The sequence below is a fragment of the Pinus tabuliformis genome, chromosome 2_2 (assembly GCF_031772625.1).
Source record: "Pinus tabuliformis cultivar Carrire ecotype Pingquan chromosome 2_2, CPIR1, whole genome shotgun sequence".
NCBI classification, from domain to species: domain Eukaryota; kingdom Viridiplantae; phylum Streptophyta; class Pinopsida; order Pinales; family Pinaceae; genus Pinus; species Pinus tabuliformis.
Window position 1 is genome coordinate 1093522525 of NC_142300.1, and position 17149 is coordinate 1093539673.

Genomic DNA, 17149 nt, shown 5'->3' on the forward strand with positions numbered 1-17149 from the left:
GCTGATGAGGACCATCCTCAACCGGTTGTGCTAGTGAGACTTGACATCATTGTTTTTTACATTAAAAACAATCTCTTCTTTTATATTCTTCATATTTCACCTCCAATAATTTCATCTCGAAGCATGTTATTTAGCCGAAGACTCTGCCAAAGGCCAAATCAGTGCTTGACTTGGTCAAGCTTAGAAATTTCTGTGCTCATCTGACACATAGCTTAACACACAGGGCCCTGGAAAAAATATGCAAAAAAATACTAATGCTTCTTAAACCATATAGCCATTCTCATTGTATCCAATTGCTATGTTTGGAGGTGATTTTCTTAATAAACCCTGCCTGTTGTTGAACCCAATTCAGAGCTGATCTGGCACTGACCTGCTGCTGATATAAAAGGACAATCCATCTATGATTATTGTCAATCCATTTGCTTTCAGAATGAAGAGGTGTAAAAAGGATTCTCTAGTGCCCATTTAGACTGGAGCTGGTGGTAACAACTTGCATTTTAGACTGAGACTTGACTCTTGTATTTCCAATTTCTTTTTATTGTTTGATTGAAGAATTTTGAGGCCCCAAGGCCAAAGGGTTCCCTAAATTGAACTATTCCCAATTTGTCTTCACATGAAAAGTCACATACAGCTACTGTGGAAAACCTTGTTAACAAGGGTTACACTAGCTGAAATGCCTCTCAGTGCATGCTTCAGGGAATGTGAAAGGATACCAAAATCACTTCTCTCGTGCACTCTCACTCTGGAATCGCGCTCAAGACAGAGTCGTTGAAAAAATGCCAAAACGAACTGCTTCCAAAATCATTCCCTACAGAAAAAGAGGTGATCCTTGGCTGGAAAAGCATTCTCACTTTCATGCTCAAGGCACAGTCGTTACAAGAATGCCAAAACAAACTGCTTCCAAAATCATGCCCTACACAAAAAGAGATGATCCTTGGCTGGAAAAGTATTCTCACTCTTGTGTGTTTTCGCTCCATGGATGCCCCCATGTGTTGGAACGATAAAGAGATCATGGATCTAGGGCGACCATTTCAACAAACCCTAATCCAACATAAACCTTGAACAGAAATCACATAAGGAGAAGTGAACCCTTGAACAAGAGAACAAAAGTATGATGCTTTTACACAAAAAGGTCAATCACTAATGAATCAAATACGAAACATGAAGTAGGTATGCCCAACTCAATAAAGGGACAATCATAGCTAGTAATAAGAGAGAATGGATTTGTGATGACCCAAACAAATATGAAAGTGTAAGGGTTATTGAATTTCCAACCATCTTTAGCATTGAATTGTTGAACTCCTAAATAAATGTCACCACTAAACTGTTCATCATCTTTGGGGATATGATCCTGAACTTTTCATCTGATAAAGGAGTGTTGTAAAGAAGCATAAATTCAAGGTAAAGAAGGTATAAAAGTGTGTGGGCATATCCAACTCAACATAGTGTGAGCAGTAGCTGGAAAAAGAGAGTGGGTTGGGGATGACCCAACTCAAGACAAAGGTGGATCCAATAATCTTCTATAAGAATGTTGCCACCAAATTGCCTATCATCAGGGAATCTATGATAATAAACTGCCCATCTGTTAAAGAAGTGTTGAAATAAACATCTTGTATAGAGATGAACACTAAGTTGTTCATCACTGAGAGGTTTGTGATCACTGAACTACTCGTCTATGGAAAGAATGTTTCCACAAAATAGGTCATTGTCTGGAAAATATTGTCATTGACTTCATCATCCAATGTAGGAGGGTTGGAAGACACGTCCCAACAATGTTGTACATCTAATGGAAGAATAGTGCCATTGATCTGCCCATCTAAAGAGGTGTCCAAAGGAACTGTTGAAAATGTAACTAGTTTCGTTCTTCATAATTGTTGTACTCATTTCAATATGTATCCTGTGTAACAAACAAGAGAAGAAAATAAAAAGTTATTATTATAAAGCATGGGTTGCATGCTCATTATTGATGATCTTCTAGGTGAAAGTATGTTCTTCATGCTTCTAGGGTTTGTTAGGTCTTACGATTTATTGTCATGAGTCAAAGGAGTTAACATCATGTTTATAAGACCCTTCCGTGAAATTTCTAATTGTAAAAAGAATTATTTTTGAGTCTAGAAAGTCCACAAAACTCCAAAATTACAAGTCAGCCCAAAGGAGGGAATTTGACCCCTTGAGAAAGCAGTACGACCTCATTTGGTACTCACTCAAATCAAGAAGCTCGATCTATTTTGGAAGGTACATGGCCGAAGGTACAAAATTGGGTGCGAAACAGGTCAAAGGTACAAAACTTGGTGCAGAACAGGCTGAAGGTATAGAACTGGGTGCGGAATACGCTAAAGGCCGTAGGTACAAAACTGGTTGAAGGTGCAAAATTGAGGTAAAAATTGCAGGTTGTAGCTGGAATATAGAGGTTCAAGGAAGGACTTGTTGGAAGGGCTAACTTGGTACTTGAAGAAGGAATTGGTCTAGGGTTTGGGTCTTTGTGTCTAAATTGAAGCAGATTCTAAGAAGAAAAGAGTTTCTGGGTTTTCCCTTTGGAGGGATTTTTCCCTAGTTTGGATCCTAATTTTTGTGTCTTCTGTTGTTTTGTTCTTGATATTCGTTTAATGAAAAGATATAAATAAAGAACACAAGAAGAATAAATAAGTTCACAAGCAAATATTAAGGTTAAGGAAAATAAGATTTATATAAGCTATCACTTTCTATTTTCCAACAGGAACATCCTATAAGAGACAAAAGATGAGAGTACCCAACTCTAATATAGTAAATCGTAGCTAAAATGAGAGTAGGAAGAGCTAACTCTATATATCTAAAAGAGCTCTAATACAACAAAGAAAGCTCAAAAATAAAAAGGGAGTGGGAGTGTAAATACCCAATGCAGATACACCTAAGAAAACACAACTAAGACAAAGTTCAAATATGACCTAAGAGATAGGACACAACTAAGAGAGCTCAAATATACCCAACACACATGCACCTCACTGAGTGCAACTCAAAAGGAAGGATGAATGCAAGATCTACACAAGGGATCCTGGCCAAAAAAAAGAAGAGAGTGTGATTATGAATACTCAACTCAAATACAACTAGGAGTGATGATAAATTATATGAGAGTTGGTGTGTGGATATCTAGCTCGAAAACATGGTCAATTGTAACCAAAAAAGAAAGGATGTCGTACAACAATCTTACAGCAGGCGGATTTCTTCCAGTTAATAGTGAATTTCAGAGCTTGATTTCAGGAGGCCAAGTTATAGGTTTCCTTGTAGTAGTGAAATTTGTGTGTAAAATTTTCTGTGTCTAGCCCATATTTTCCAGATTTTAATATTAGTGACAAAGAACAGTTTGGTTGAAGTTTCTTCCATTGCATGTCTATTTTTCTACAATCATTTTTCGTTGCAAATTAATTTACTAGGTTAGAATTTAGAATATTAGTGTATTTAATTTACAACTTTTTCAGAATTTATTTGCGAGAAATATTTTCTAGGTTTTCTATTAATTGTTGAGATACAAAGATTAAGGTTGATATTAAAATTCTAACATGGTATTAGAGCTCTAAAACTCTGAAGAACGAAGGTCAATGATTCTGACGACAATATATTTTTGAGAGTTTGTGGCTCAAGCAAATTTGTGATATGACATCATCAAATCTGAGGTATGAAGACAGTTTGGAGGGTGTTGGAAGTTTCAATCCATGGAAGGAAAGGATCACCATTGTTCTTATGGTGAATGGCTTGTGGGAAATTGCGAGCACAAAGATCCAAGTTCCTTTGGATGCTACCTAAGTAGTTGAAAATAAGTTAAATAACTAAGAGCTAGAGGCATTATTTTAGATGGTGTGAAGGATCACATGATCCCTCACATAATCTAAAATGATACAACACATAAAATGTGGATGACCTTGACCAGACTATACTATGATAGTGTTGATGTTAAAATCCTAACATGGTATTAGAGCTCTAAAACTTCGAAGAAGGGAGATCAGTGATTTTGACGATAGTGTATTTTTGAGGGTTTTGTGGCTAAAGCAATCTGGTGATATTACATCATCAAATCTGAGGTGTAAAGACAGGTTGGAGGGGGTTGGAAATTTCAATCCATGGAGAGGATCACCATTGTTCTTGTGGCGAATGGCTTGTGGGAAATTGCAAGCACAAAGATCCAAGTTCCTTTGGATGTTACCCAAACAATTGAACATAGGTTAAATATATAAGAGCTAGTGGCATTATTTTGGATGGTGTGAAGGATCACGTGATCCCTCACATAACATAAAAGGATAGAACACATAAGATGTGGATGACCTTGACAAGACTACACCAGAGTAGTAACTAGAAGAGGGAGATTGAGCTAAAGGAGAAGTTAAGCACCATTCGCATGAACAAATTTGAGACTGTGACTTATCTCACAATGATTCAATAGGTTGGTGATGAACTATCAACAGTGGCGTGGGGGAAGCTGTGAATAATTTGGAGCTTGTAAAAGTAGCTTTGAAGGGTTGTGTCAAGTAATGGACCACTTTTGTAGAGGGGATCCTTGCTGGGTAGGAGCTTCTAGATTGGAACTAGTTGTGGGATGACTTTACCTAGAAGGAGATGTTAGGAAAGTTTAATGACTGGTGGACAACGCAAGCGCAGAGATGAGTCATAGCAAGAATCAAGGATTTGTTAGAGATATTAGGAGGATTTTGGGGATCTAAAGAAATTGTAGGAGTTAGTTTAGGATCTAAATCTAATTTTGGTTCAAATCCATTTGCATAAGTGTATGAAGGCATATTAGGCATGAGAATGTGTGAGAGAGTTCGAGTGGTTGGGAGTCTATGAGAAAGTGGCCAAGGGAAAAGAATGCCCATATGGTAAATCTGGCCATTTGTACTTAATTTTTATGTTAATGAAGATTGTTTCAATTATGTATGCAATTGTCGTGTGTGTGTGAATTCATATTGGTATGTGAAGGATGTTGCGGCATCAAATTTTGGTACTAGAGCCATTGGGAGTTATTATATTTTTGAATTGTTAGAGAATACTGACTGAAATCACTGCCTATACGCTGTTGATATTAGTGTAGCAACTGAGAGGGTCATATGGACCTGCAACAGTGTGATGAATCGATGTAGAGTAGATCTGCATGTATTGCATTGTGTGTGGAACCTGTAAGGAGATGACGTGGAAGCTGAAATTGTTTGGGGCAAGAGTAGTTGAGGAGCCTAAAGTAAAGCTGAAGTATTCTTCACTTGTGTGTAATCTTGTGCATGGAGCATCCTAGATAGAAGTCGTGTCCTCTGTGTAGAACTACAAACAAAAGGAAAGTGAAGTAGGATTGGCTATTAGCGATTTTGTGGAAAAATCCAAGAGCGCATAGTCCAATTAAGAACTGAGACAAAAGATAACACAGTGGCAATTGACTTTGTTGCGGGGTGATTTTGGATTAACCCTGAACCCTCACTCAAAGTTCTCTTCCTCTGATTTCCCTTCCATGCTCCGTGAGACTCCTGAGAGTGTGAAGGCCTCAAGAGAACTCTCTATTCTGTTAGCAATATATTTCCACTTTTGGGCGATCCAAGTAAAAAAATTAAATCAACAGTGTGATTGGGACGATACACTTTATATCCAGTCCATATATATATGAAGCGGTCCAGTAATCTTCATTGAAGTCACAATAGCTGTAAATAGCACGATCCAATTTTAGAGTCTACTGTAAGAAGAGTCATTGGAGGAGGATTGCAGATGCCAAGAGGTCATTAACGAGATAGTAAAAACATTGCAAAGGATTGACATTGGGGTCAATTTAGACTTGTAGCATTCATTAAAGGATTGTGGCCACGGGCCTGTAGATTTTATCGTGGAATGAGGTACGTTGAACCCTTGCACCGTGAAGTTATAATCAAGTGATCAGATGTTGCCAGTAATCAAATCCTATAAGAATTGAACCATTTTGAACTCTGGGTCATGGAAAGAGTTGAAGAAATGCCTCCATCAATGTGAATCAATGTTGTGTTTTTTATGATAAATCTTTTTTGTTTTCATTTGGCAAATCCTTTCTTGTTGCGTGTGCTAAGTGGACAAGTCATAAAATCATTGTTGTCAAACCAAGTGCTTGTAGATTGTTGTCAAACAAGTTACATCGCATTGGGAAGCATATAACTCAGATTGTTTTAGAAGAATTTTGCAGTGGCGAACTATGTGGTTCAATCTCTGCTTGAAGGCAGTTGCACGGATAGTAAGATGGAGTCTACGTGGTGTTACTGCATAACAAACATACACACGGTTTCCTGAATAATTTCCAGTAGTATGCTCGCCGAGTTATTGCGGTGTAAACAATGGAGGAAAGGGTGACTTCATTTAAAGGATAAGAGTGTGATGGTCCCAACCCTTTTGGCACTGTTACTGCTCAAACTAGCAGGGGTCTTAGGAGGGGATCCTATAGAGCGACTACTAGGTCAAGGGCAACGATGGAGCAATAGCCAACTATCACCTCAGCTAAGGATTCCTGCTCTTTAGAAAATTTCACCGAAGAGAGGAGACTCGGTATGATGGAATCACGAGAATATATGGTCAATGATAAGATAGGGAGGTGATTCTTAGGCGTATTCACAAGAGAGACTCAATGAGATGGGTTGCTTTCTTTAGACCTTTGCACCACGTCGCCTTTTTGATTTGTCAAGCCATGTCATTCTTTGCTGCCACATCATCTTCTTTCAACCAGTCACAAGCGGCATTGTGTCACTGTATTGCCATATGATTTTGCCACATCCTTGTCTTTGATAGAGGTTCCATGTGGCACTACCATGTCATCACCTTGTTACCATGTCATATAACACTACCACGTGTCCTTGTCATTCAGCCAATCATATATTGCCACTTGTATTCTCACTAGGTGTCTGCCATGTGTCATTGTTTTATTAGCCTTGTGAGCGGTTAAATGTTGAACATCTCTGCACATTGTGCACCATACATGATTTTGACCATCGTTAGATTAGTTCATGCGCCTTAAGTTGTTGAATGTTGCCAATGTTTGGATTTTCCCTCAACATGTGTCATCTTTAACGAATTTGGTGATTTTCAAATAAATTTGGTGTTTTTGTCCTCATTATAGCTACCAACTTCAAATGATCATAACTTCTCATTTGCGATGAGGTTTTCCTAGTATGCTATATAGTCAGAAAGGTCTCAGATAGGACTATCCAACCATGCCATTCACAGAGTCATTAGGACATCATAATTGCAAGAAAAACTCAGTGAACTTCAAACCACTTTGACTTTGTTTGATTGAAGTCATGCAAGAGATTGGACTACTACACTACTTCCTTTGATTCATGAATGACACTGTTACTTTCCTAACCATTCCCTTTGACATCAATTACACTGGTTGTCATCAATGAAAAAACTATGTCCAAAACTCTCCTCGGTAAATGAGATGCTCTCATGCTCTCGTTTGATTGAAATCTATGTATTCAAGATAAACAAGACAAAATAGCAAGATAAATAATACAATGAATGTAAACCTAATGCTTAGGTAGATGAGAAGATACTTGACGAGGCACAACTTAGGTTGGTTGGTGTGTTTGTTGCTGCAAAAACTAGCATGCTTAGTATATAGGCTAGAGCTAGAAGGCACAACAATTTGGGACAAAGGCACACTATCACCATAGCCTATGGCCCCTTCTCTTCTCGAATTTTCACATATGGGAGGAGTCCCAATACCCCTCACTTGTGGTCCAAAGTGAGGCAAAGATGGCCCATTCAATGAAAATGTTCAATTAATGTGCGACCTTTGGGAGAAGCTAGGATGACTTTCCATGAAAAACTTCTTGAGAGAAATACTATGCGAGACCTAGGGTTGAGGTATTTGACAAGGTAAGAGTTCATCCATGGTCAAGATAGTCAAGAGAAAAGGTTTTGAATGGTATGCTACTAAAGTACAAACCTTCAAGGAATTCCTAAGTTGAGGAATGGCTTCTAGGGTTCCTACTTGTTGTGCTATCTAGGACATCAAATAAAATGAGATTCTACCATCGAAATTCATTCAAAACTTGAGGATGCCTAGAGGAGAGACCAAAGAACAACCCTGTCCAGACAGAATTCAAAGTGCACTCTCTTAGAGGATTTCACACCAAGCCCTAGACAAGCCTCCCTATGCTTAAAGGGATGAAGAAAGAGGGAAGAAAAGAGGTGAAAAGAATGATGTTTCAATGAGTTAATGTGATCACCAAGTATATAGGACCAGTGCCTAGATTTGGGAAGATTGTAGTCAAAATAATCTTGATTTGAGAATTTCGCTCTTCAAGGAGACCTAAAAGCAGCTTAAAATGCCCTAATGGAGGCAACTTCATAACTACCTTAGAATTTTACACTTCAATGGCTAGAATTAATGGAGTTTCAAGGATGCAATATATAGAACAACCTCTAGGAACATTCGTTCATTCATTGTCAATGAGTAACACATGCAAAATTTCTAACAACTTCAATGTTCTAACAAAATTAGGTCACATTTAAAACCATAGACACTATTCCATGCATTAGACATCCATTAGATCAGAAATATAACATTAAACAAGACTTACAAGACAATGAAGAGTATATCCATCCATCAATTTTCCAAAAAGAAGCTCCACGAGAGATGGAATTTTTCCAAACATCAAAATGCTTTTAATCATCCAAAATCATTTCACAAGTTGCAGACCGAAAATCTCTAATGAGGCTGGTTGAAAATCCAAAGTGTGATGATCCAAAATGAGAGAGTGTCTCTCTTATTTATACAAGTCTTATGAATTCGATTTCCTAATGAGGAAGCCCCTGAAGTAATTAATGCAAAGTGCTCTCCAATATTAGTATTGAGGCATCATGTGCTAGGAATGAGGGTGAGGGCCTCAAAAGTGATGAATAGGGTTGATTCCCTCCAAATGCTGCAAAACATCTCCAAACCCCAATTTGGGCTTCGTGGGCTCCAAATGGGTCTCATGGGTCTCCAAATGGCTCAATATCATGTCGATGCTCCATCAATGAGGGCTAGAAGATGACACATGGCCTCCCATGTCTCTCCGAGTGACACAAAGCCTCATTTGGGCCCTGGATCAGTTGCCAAGTATCAGGGGAAAATGTGTGGTCAACTTGGCAATGTGGTCCGAGTGCATCATCATCTCTATATGGCTGGGGCACGAACAAGCAATGTGTGTGGCATTGAGAAGCCCAAGTTTGTCAACGCTCACCCTAAAAGTGCTATTATGACCCTCTGGAAGGCTTGGATCCAGTATCAACTCTCACACTAAAAGTGCTATTATGACCCTCTGGAAGGCTTGGATCCAGTATCAACTCTCACACTAAAAGTGCTATTATGACCCTCTGGAAGGCTTGGATCCAGTATAGGGAGGCCAAATCCAAGATGAAGACCCACCTGCAATCTTGTATGAGATCCAATGCATCTCCTCACCTTCCAGTACAACAATTCATTAATGCAATTGAGTAAATAAGCTTGCTAATCAAGGGTAGAAGTGGACACTTATTAGTGGCATGCCCTTCCAAATGGGCTTTAAACATGTATAGGTGTTACCTTGCTCGACAAGTGAGGTTAATGAAGGACCCTATTATGTCGTTTCAACCTTTAGGGAGTGACAAGTCCATGGTACACCCATCAAATGGAAGTGTCATGTGAAACAATGATGGAACAAAGTGGGGTAAAAGGAGAGGCTCCAAGCCAGATGCCATGGGACAAGGGTAGCCATAATGAAGGAGGCGCATATGTTGGGTGTATGGGTGCAGGAGGGAGCAATCATGGTACATGAGTTTCCCTGACCTTTGTTTTTCCACCCTTCTTCATATGCCTTTTGCCTTTTATTGCTTTTTCTTCATTTTACTGCTCGGGGCTCTAGGGATGAGAGCATGATGTGTAAGATGTAGCAGTGAATACCCCCTTAAGGTGGGGTAGTTCATCGCCCGGGTTGGGATAATGATGGGTTCCTTAATGTCGCAAAGGGGTACTCATAGGGGCCCTAGGAGCCAGGGTGATGGCCATAATGATAGGGGCTAGAGATCATGTTTGGCTTTTGCCCACATGCTAAATTTTATTGTCTTGGCCATCTTTTGCGTTTTGTGGTACATTTCTTGTTGTATGTGGCAATATTATGATTTTAACTTTCTTTTTAGCTACATCAACCTTCAGGGCATTGTTCCAGGTCTGACCCAAGGTGTGGTCAAGGGGAGGGGGAGGCTAACACCTTGTGGACCTAGATGGGGAAAATGTGAAAAGTGCTTGTAATGAGCAGAGGGAAGCAAGATATACGATATCGGGAAGCGGGACCACAGAACCAAAATTAGGGTTTGTCATGTAGTGCCAATCCTTAAAGCTAGTAGCCAATAAGGAGATCCCACAGGATTAGGATAGAAGATTAACCCCCAAGTTGAGGTAAGGGAATAAGAGTACAATCAAAGCTTGTTCTTTCCACTGAATCCCCCCAGTAATCCACGCCCAAATGTGCCTAAGAAAAGCAAGCACAAGCACCCAATTAGATAATGAAAAATCATACCTTCGGGGTTGGATGGCCCACCTTCAAACATATAATCATAACAGATGAGCGGGGGCACACAATGGCTAGTTCCGGTGGCGGAGAATAGTAGCACATCGAGATATCAAGTGGCTACAAGGGGTTGATGGCTGTCGGTTGAGGACAAATCTAGAAGAAAATTCTCCTATAGGAGTCACCCACTAGTGGTGGGTAACAATGTTGTTGAATATTTTGGAGAATGCATATGATTTTGGTTTGGATATCAACATTCCCTTGGTTGGTCCTTATACCTTTGTATAGTGGTTGGATGTAAAGACTAGTGGGGCTTTTCCTTGAGCAATGTTGCTCCTTTGTCATTTGACTTGTTTTTAGTTGAAATATCATAGAACTTAGATCTATATCTTTGGAATTTTCTAACATGATGAGAAATACAATGGTGATAGATGATTTGTCAATCATAATTATTTGCTACATTATGATATAATCATTTATGTTTTGATATATTAATAATAATTATGTTATAATTTTAAGATCATGGACTTGCTAGACACTACATTGATGTATGAGATCCCCTTGTTTCTGGGACATTTGATCGGCTTTGCACAACAACTTCTTTTCCTAGTCTATGGAGGTGTACATGCCCTACCACCCTAGATACAAACTTGGTACTATGCTACATGTAATGATGTATGTTATTGTATAAGATTTGAATGATTTATGTTTCATGTAATAATCCCATGTGTTTCGTTGGTTTCGTGTCCCCATATCTTGGAGCTTGGGACATTGTTTTCATTTCACTAGACACTACCTAACTCATTTTTGCACCTTAATGGTTAGATTTTGTAACTGTAACTAGTTGTTTACTAATTGTCTTCGGTTCTAGATGTTATGCTCCCCTTTGAAGTTCCTTTTGATTGTGTATTTGGTAGTGAATAAATTTCTGGGCTTCCATAATTGAATTTTAATCATTGTTTAAAACCTTAATAGCAATGTGTTTGGGCTTTAGACATTATTGCCATGGAGGGGATTGTATTGGTTCTAGGTGGCTAGTGGTGATATAAGCTAGTGAGTAGATAGAGAAGTATATATCTTAGAGTCCTTGAAGTTAAGATGAAGATCTCAAAGGATTGTTGATTCGAAGAATAAAAGGGTCCATTTGTCCTCCCTTAATTGCTTTGCATGAAATATTAGTAGTTGGGCCCCTTTATCCTCCCTTGTCTTTGAGTTGCTAGCTCAGTGTAACAATCTTTTGATTTGAGAATTTATTCACCCTACTCCTTGCATAGGTTTCTAGTATACGGTGGTATGGAGGACCATGAGCTGATTTGTTAGAACTTGTATAGGCAACCAACTATTGGGTTTGAGCCTTCCTCCTTATCTCTGTACCCTCATTGGCCCAACCTGCACGATGGCTCTATTGAAGATCTACTATGGTGATATTGGGTGTTTCATCAAGATTGTAATAAGATTGTTACCTCTTGACAACACGATTAGTGTGTAGGATGAGCGTGGGGTCCTGGTCACTATAAATAATAAGATTGTTTGTACCTTCAAATAAGGGTAAAATCTATGCTTGATCTAATGGAGAGAATAAGGACTGTTGATTTAATGGCATTTGTCACCCATTGATTTGTACACAAGTGAACCAACTTTCACACATCTTGGCTTTTGATATTAAACTACTAGTTTGGTAGGTACATGGTATCTCCTAATAGGTGCAATGTGTCTTCTCTAGATTGGGGAATCTACTTGTTGTTGAGTAATGGTAATTCTTGTCAACTTGATTAGCCTAATGAGATTTATCATCAACTTTGCACTTTTCCTCGTTTATTGCTTTGACTGAATTGGACTTGATTGAGATGAGTGGGATTTGATTATCAAGGTATTGTATTGACTTCCCTTTGCCTTGATAGTATCCTTTTACCTAATAGCTTGAGAGTTGGTCAATTTTGTTTGTGGCATTCCTAAGATCATTTGTTGGCTTCATAGTTATTTGATTTGATTCACCAAATCGAGGATTAGGCCACCAACTTTCGACTCAATCGACCTATATGGCCTTCTGTTGATTCCTATGCATATTCCAATGATTCTTTTGATGCAATGGGTTGATATGAGTTTGACTTGATAGGAGATGGTGTGTGGGCCTTGACTGGATGACATAATAAAGCCTTCCTCTCATCTTTAAAGTATTAGAATATAAGGTTTATATGCTAAGTAACATGACACCTCCAAATAGGGCTCGTGTCCCTATCCTACGTGTCGGATACGAATATGTGAGGACACATGTTTGGCACGTGTCGTATTCACAGGACACCTACCAAACACATGTTTGACACATGCTCCCATAGTGCCCCCCGTAAAAGAAGCTTGCACCCCATAAAAACACATTTTCCCCTTCATTTGAGCTCATTTCACTCAACAGGTTGGACATATAAGACATTTCGTAGTGCAACTAAGGTTATTGTGTAGTGTTAGAAGGGATTCCGAGTGTTGTGCAAGTGGATTTGTCCACCAGTCTTCAAGGTTTTTTCCTGTAGTAGTCCATTGTCTTCCTCTTTTCACAAAAATCATGGCTCAATCATGAAGGGAAGTTGGAAAAAGTAAAAGGAAAGTGAGTAATGCTCCCACAAATGGTTCCGCCCCTTGCCCCCCTTCCTTCATTTTCTTCATGGTTTTCTAGTGCTACATCTGCTGGAAGTGGGGCTGCAATATTCGTGCTTCAATATGATGAAATCTTGAAAGGAAGTTGAGAGTTACAAGTACATCTATGGCCTCTTTAATGAAGTATGAGAACAAGCTTCAAGGAGAATCTAATTATAGAGCATGGAAAACAAGGATGGACCTCATCCTTGCAAAGAATAAAGTATTGGAATTTGTACAAGGAAAAGTCAAGGATCCTACAGATGAAGCTGGAAAGGAAAAGTACAAGGAGACTGATAATCTTGCCATGAAATTAATTATGGATGGAGTCAAAGACAATTTGATTCCCTATATATCCACTCTAGGCTTTCAATAAATATGTATAATACTCTCAAAATTGTTTACAATAAAAAATATTGGACAAGTGGCAAGCTCAAAGAATGAGCTACGAACAATTAAGATGACAAAGGATGATACAATGCGTTCCTATTTTGTAAGAATTGCTCTTATAAAGGATGAACTTCAAGCAATTGATGAGCTAGTCCCAGAGAAGGAACTTGTGATTGCTACCCTTTTAGGACTACCAAAATCTTGGAATGCATTTGCAGCAAGAATTAGTAGTTGGAAGAACTCTCCATCCTTTGAAGAGATTTGGTTTGCTTGTATACAAGAAGAGGCTCATTTATCCATGAAAAAGGGTAAACAAGAAAAAAAGAAAATACCACAAATGCCTACTCTACTCATGTCGAGAAGAAAGGAGGATTTAAGATGTTTAAAGGGTCAAAGAAGAAGAGTGATCTATCCAAAATAGAATGTTACAATTGTCATAAGATGGGACACTACATGAGTTAATGTCCCGATAATCCTAAAAATAACGAGAGAAAGGGATCAAGCTAATGTTGCAGCTAACGAAAATCCTCAAAAGAAGTCTAAAAATGATGACACCAAAGTCAAAGACTTATTCTATTAAGCCTTATATATCCTCCGCTTATAGTTTAGGCTATTGTTCTTTCCATTATATTTGATTTCTAGGGTTTATATATTTATTATGTTTTGTTCTTTAGTTGTTTTGATGTAAAGGGATCCCTCAAGAGACTAGGTTAATCAAGAGGGAGCTTCTCCACATTTTTCACAAAAGATAAGTATCCTGTTCTTTATTTGTTTTCTTTTTCTTTATTGACCTCCTCTATGGTGTTTAGTTTCATTTGTGCATGCTTATAATCCTCTCTTGTTACGCCGTAAGGCGTTCCCTCTGAGATCAACTCCCCTCTCTGCTTACCTGTCATCTTGTAAGCCACACGATTATATGTTAGACGATTGCAACAATTTCAGCCGTTGATCGTTGATTCAAAAGGGTTGCCCAAACGGTTTGGGCGTTTCATTTGGCATCGAATAGTTTCATCTTCTCGAAATATCAGGGGTTTGAGATAGGCGTACCGGATACGAGGCGTACTGTGTTTTGAAAAATTTTCTCCGTTAATTATTTTCTCTGAGTCTGAGTACTTGTAGCAGAAGGCATGAATTCTCAAGGAAAGGGTTCGCTGGAATCGGTGGATTATGCATTCCTTGGTAGGATATTAGATTGGGCTGGGCTTTTCACGCAGGCAGGAATTCATAATCGGCGCTGCAAGCGGTGGATTATGCATTCCTCGGCAGGACATTAAATTGGGGACGATGTGTTATCTGGGCAAAATGCTTCAGATCCAGGGAAGACACCCAATTCTGAGCCAGGTGATATAGTATTACCAATGTTATCAGACACCAGTGATAATTTGAAGTCCTCTAGTGCTGTGCAGACAGAAATTGCCATGGGAGAGCAGTCTGGGGGTGCAGAGAATAATAATTTGGTAGTTGATCAGTCTGGGGGTGCACAGAATATTAATTTGGTAGTTGATCAGCGTGGGGGTGCAGAGAATATTAATTTGGTGGTTGATCAGTCTGGGGGAGCAGAGAATATTAATTTGGTAGTTGATGGTCTTTCCAGGGATAACAGTTGTCCCTCTAGGCCTGATGGTTCAATTGTGTCTGCTTCATGGGAAGAGGAGGAAGGTTCCAAAGGTAGAGAAGTGCTGGTAGAGCAGGGATTGGAAGCTTATGTAGCCGTACATAGTTCTCCTTCAAGCTTCACCAATGATATGGACTCTCCTTCCTTACAAGGGGAATCAATTAGTGTTTATGCTGTTAGAGATCTTGCACCTGAACACAGTGGTATAGGGAATTCACTTTCTGAATTGGGAAAAGATGAAGATAGCATGCCATACAGAGATCCTAAATTGCAAGAGCAAGTACACGCTCTGGAGAGCACCGATGTTGAGCTTGCAATTCTTGAGTTTGATAATGCAAATGAATTAGAACAGGTAAATCTAAATTTTTCTGAAGGCTCTTAAGAGAGCCAAAAAGCTCATTTGGAGGACAAAGTTGCTGCAGGGGATGAAATAAACTCGTTTGCTGTTTTGATTTTCTTATATATTGGGCACTGAGGATGTCTTTATTCATTTATAAGCTCACCTTGTTTTGGTTAGGGTTTTGCAGGAAGTCAGGTCTCCAGTTCTGGACTTGAAAAATGATGAACATGGAGAGCTACGGGGAGCTGGACAGTGTAGTGAGGATATACCTGTTGCATTTTTAAAAAATTGCAGTTCACAGCCTTCTCATGTTGATACCCTACATCACTTCAAAGGTGACAAGAACAGGAATATGAGCATGGACGAGTCCTTTGTGGATGCGCTTGACCATCTGACGGAAAGTAGAAGTGCAAGTCTGGAAGAGTCTAGTTTTCTTCTGAAGGGTAATTTTCTTGAGAAGGAAGGTCAGTTATCAAAACTTTATGCATGCGGTGAAGAAGCTGAAAAACCCGCTTCACTACTTGTAGAACAAGAGCAATTGAGACAGATGGCTCATGACTTGGAACAGGAGAAATTAGAAATGGCAAATACCTCGGATGACTTGAGATCCCAGCTGCAAAGCAAAACCCTGGAAATTACACAGCAGAATCTTCATGATTCCATTGAACAGAAAGGTACACTTGCAGTTGCCAGTGATTCTGAGACAAAAGTGACTTACATTGAAGACTTGGAAAAAGCAACTGGTTTGTTGGAAGAGAAACCCCAGATATCTCAAACAGATGGGGAACATTTGACAAAGAATGGGAATCAATGTCCACTTGATTTTAAGACTCTGCGACAGAAATTAGAGGATCTTGAAGCAGAGAAAGCAGCCGCTTTTTCTAAAATCAAGGAAGCTGAACAAAATGTACGAGTGGAATCAGTGGGTGAAATCAAAGAAGGTAAGGCTTGTCTTGAAGTTGAAGTTGAAAGATTTATCAAGAGAGCCAAGGACAGAGAAGAAAATTATATTGAAATGTTAGAAAAACTCAGAACTCAAGAACAAAGTCTCAACGATGAAAATCACAATCTTTTAACGAAGCTTGATGAGCATGCAAAGAATATGGCAAAGGCAGAACAAGAAAATCAGCTTGTAAGAAATGAATTGGCTGAAATGAGACCTGTTCTAGATGAAGCTATTAAAGCTAAAGAACAGATTACAAGAGATTTGAATGTTATAAGCTGGAGACATGTTCTACAATGGTTGAAAAAGAACAACTTGAGACAGAAGCTATGAGAACAAGGCAGCTGACTGATGAACTTAATGGTCAAATATCTCAACTTAGTGATGAAATGCATGAAATAAAGGCTGAAAAGGTTAAAGCGATGAATGATCTTGATGAATTCAAGGTCTTGGTCAAAAAATTAGAAAATGAGAGAGCAGAGCTATCTGAATATCTTCATGTAGTGAGAGCTGAGCTGGAGCAAATGAAAAAAGAAGCTGATTTCCACCAAAAACATGAAGAAGAAAGGAATCGATTCTCTGAGGAGAATGCCAAACTTTCTGCAGAGCTATATGATTGCAAGGAATATTTATCAAGGAGGCAAGATGAAAAATCAGAACGTGATAAGCAATTGAGAGATATGGTACTTGAGCTTCATAAAGCTACATCAGAAAATATGAATTTTGCA

General features: G+C 38.9%; 1 protein-coding gene across 1 annotated transcript; it reads left to right on the forward strand.

Moving 5' to 3' along the window:
• Window positions 1–14386: 14386 nt before the first annotated feature.
• LOC149197208 (uncharacterized) lies at window positions 14387–16790 on the forward strand. Its single transcript, XM_089405767.1, has 2 exons — window positions 14387–15490; window positions 15666–16790. The coding sequence occupies exons 1-2, from the start codon at window positions 14882–14884 to the stop codon at window positions 16752–16754; spliced, it is 1698 nt and encodes a 565-aa protein (XP_089261893.1). The 5' UTR covers window positions 14387–14881; the 3' UTR covers window positions 16755–16790.
• Window positions 16791–17149: the final 359 nt, after the last annotated feature.

Excerpts from the sequence above, each read along its gene's own strand:
- LOC149197208 (XM_089405767.1), top strand. The coding sequence starts at position 14,882 with ATGTTATCAGACACCAGTGATAATTTGAAGTCCTCTAGTGCTGTGCAG. Across the intron at positions 15,491-15,665 it reads ATGCAAATGAATTAGAACAG|GAAGTCAGGTCTCCAGTTCT; the intron begins GTAAATCTAAAT and ends AGGGTTTTGCAG.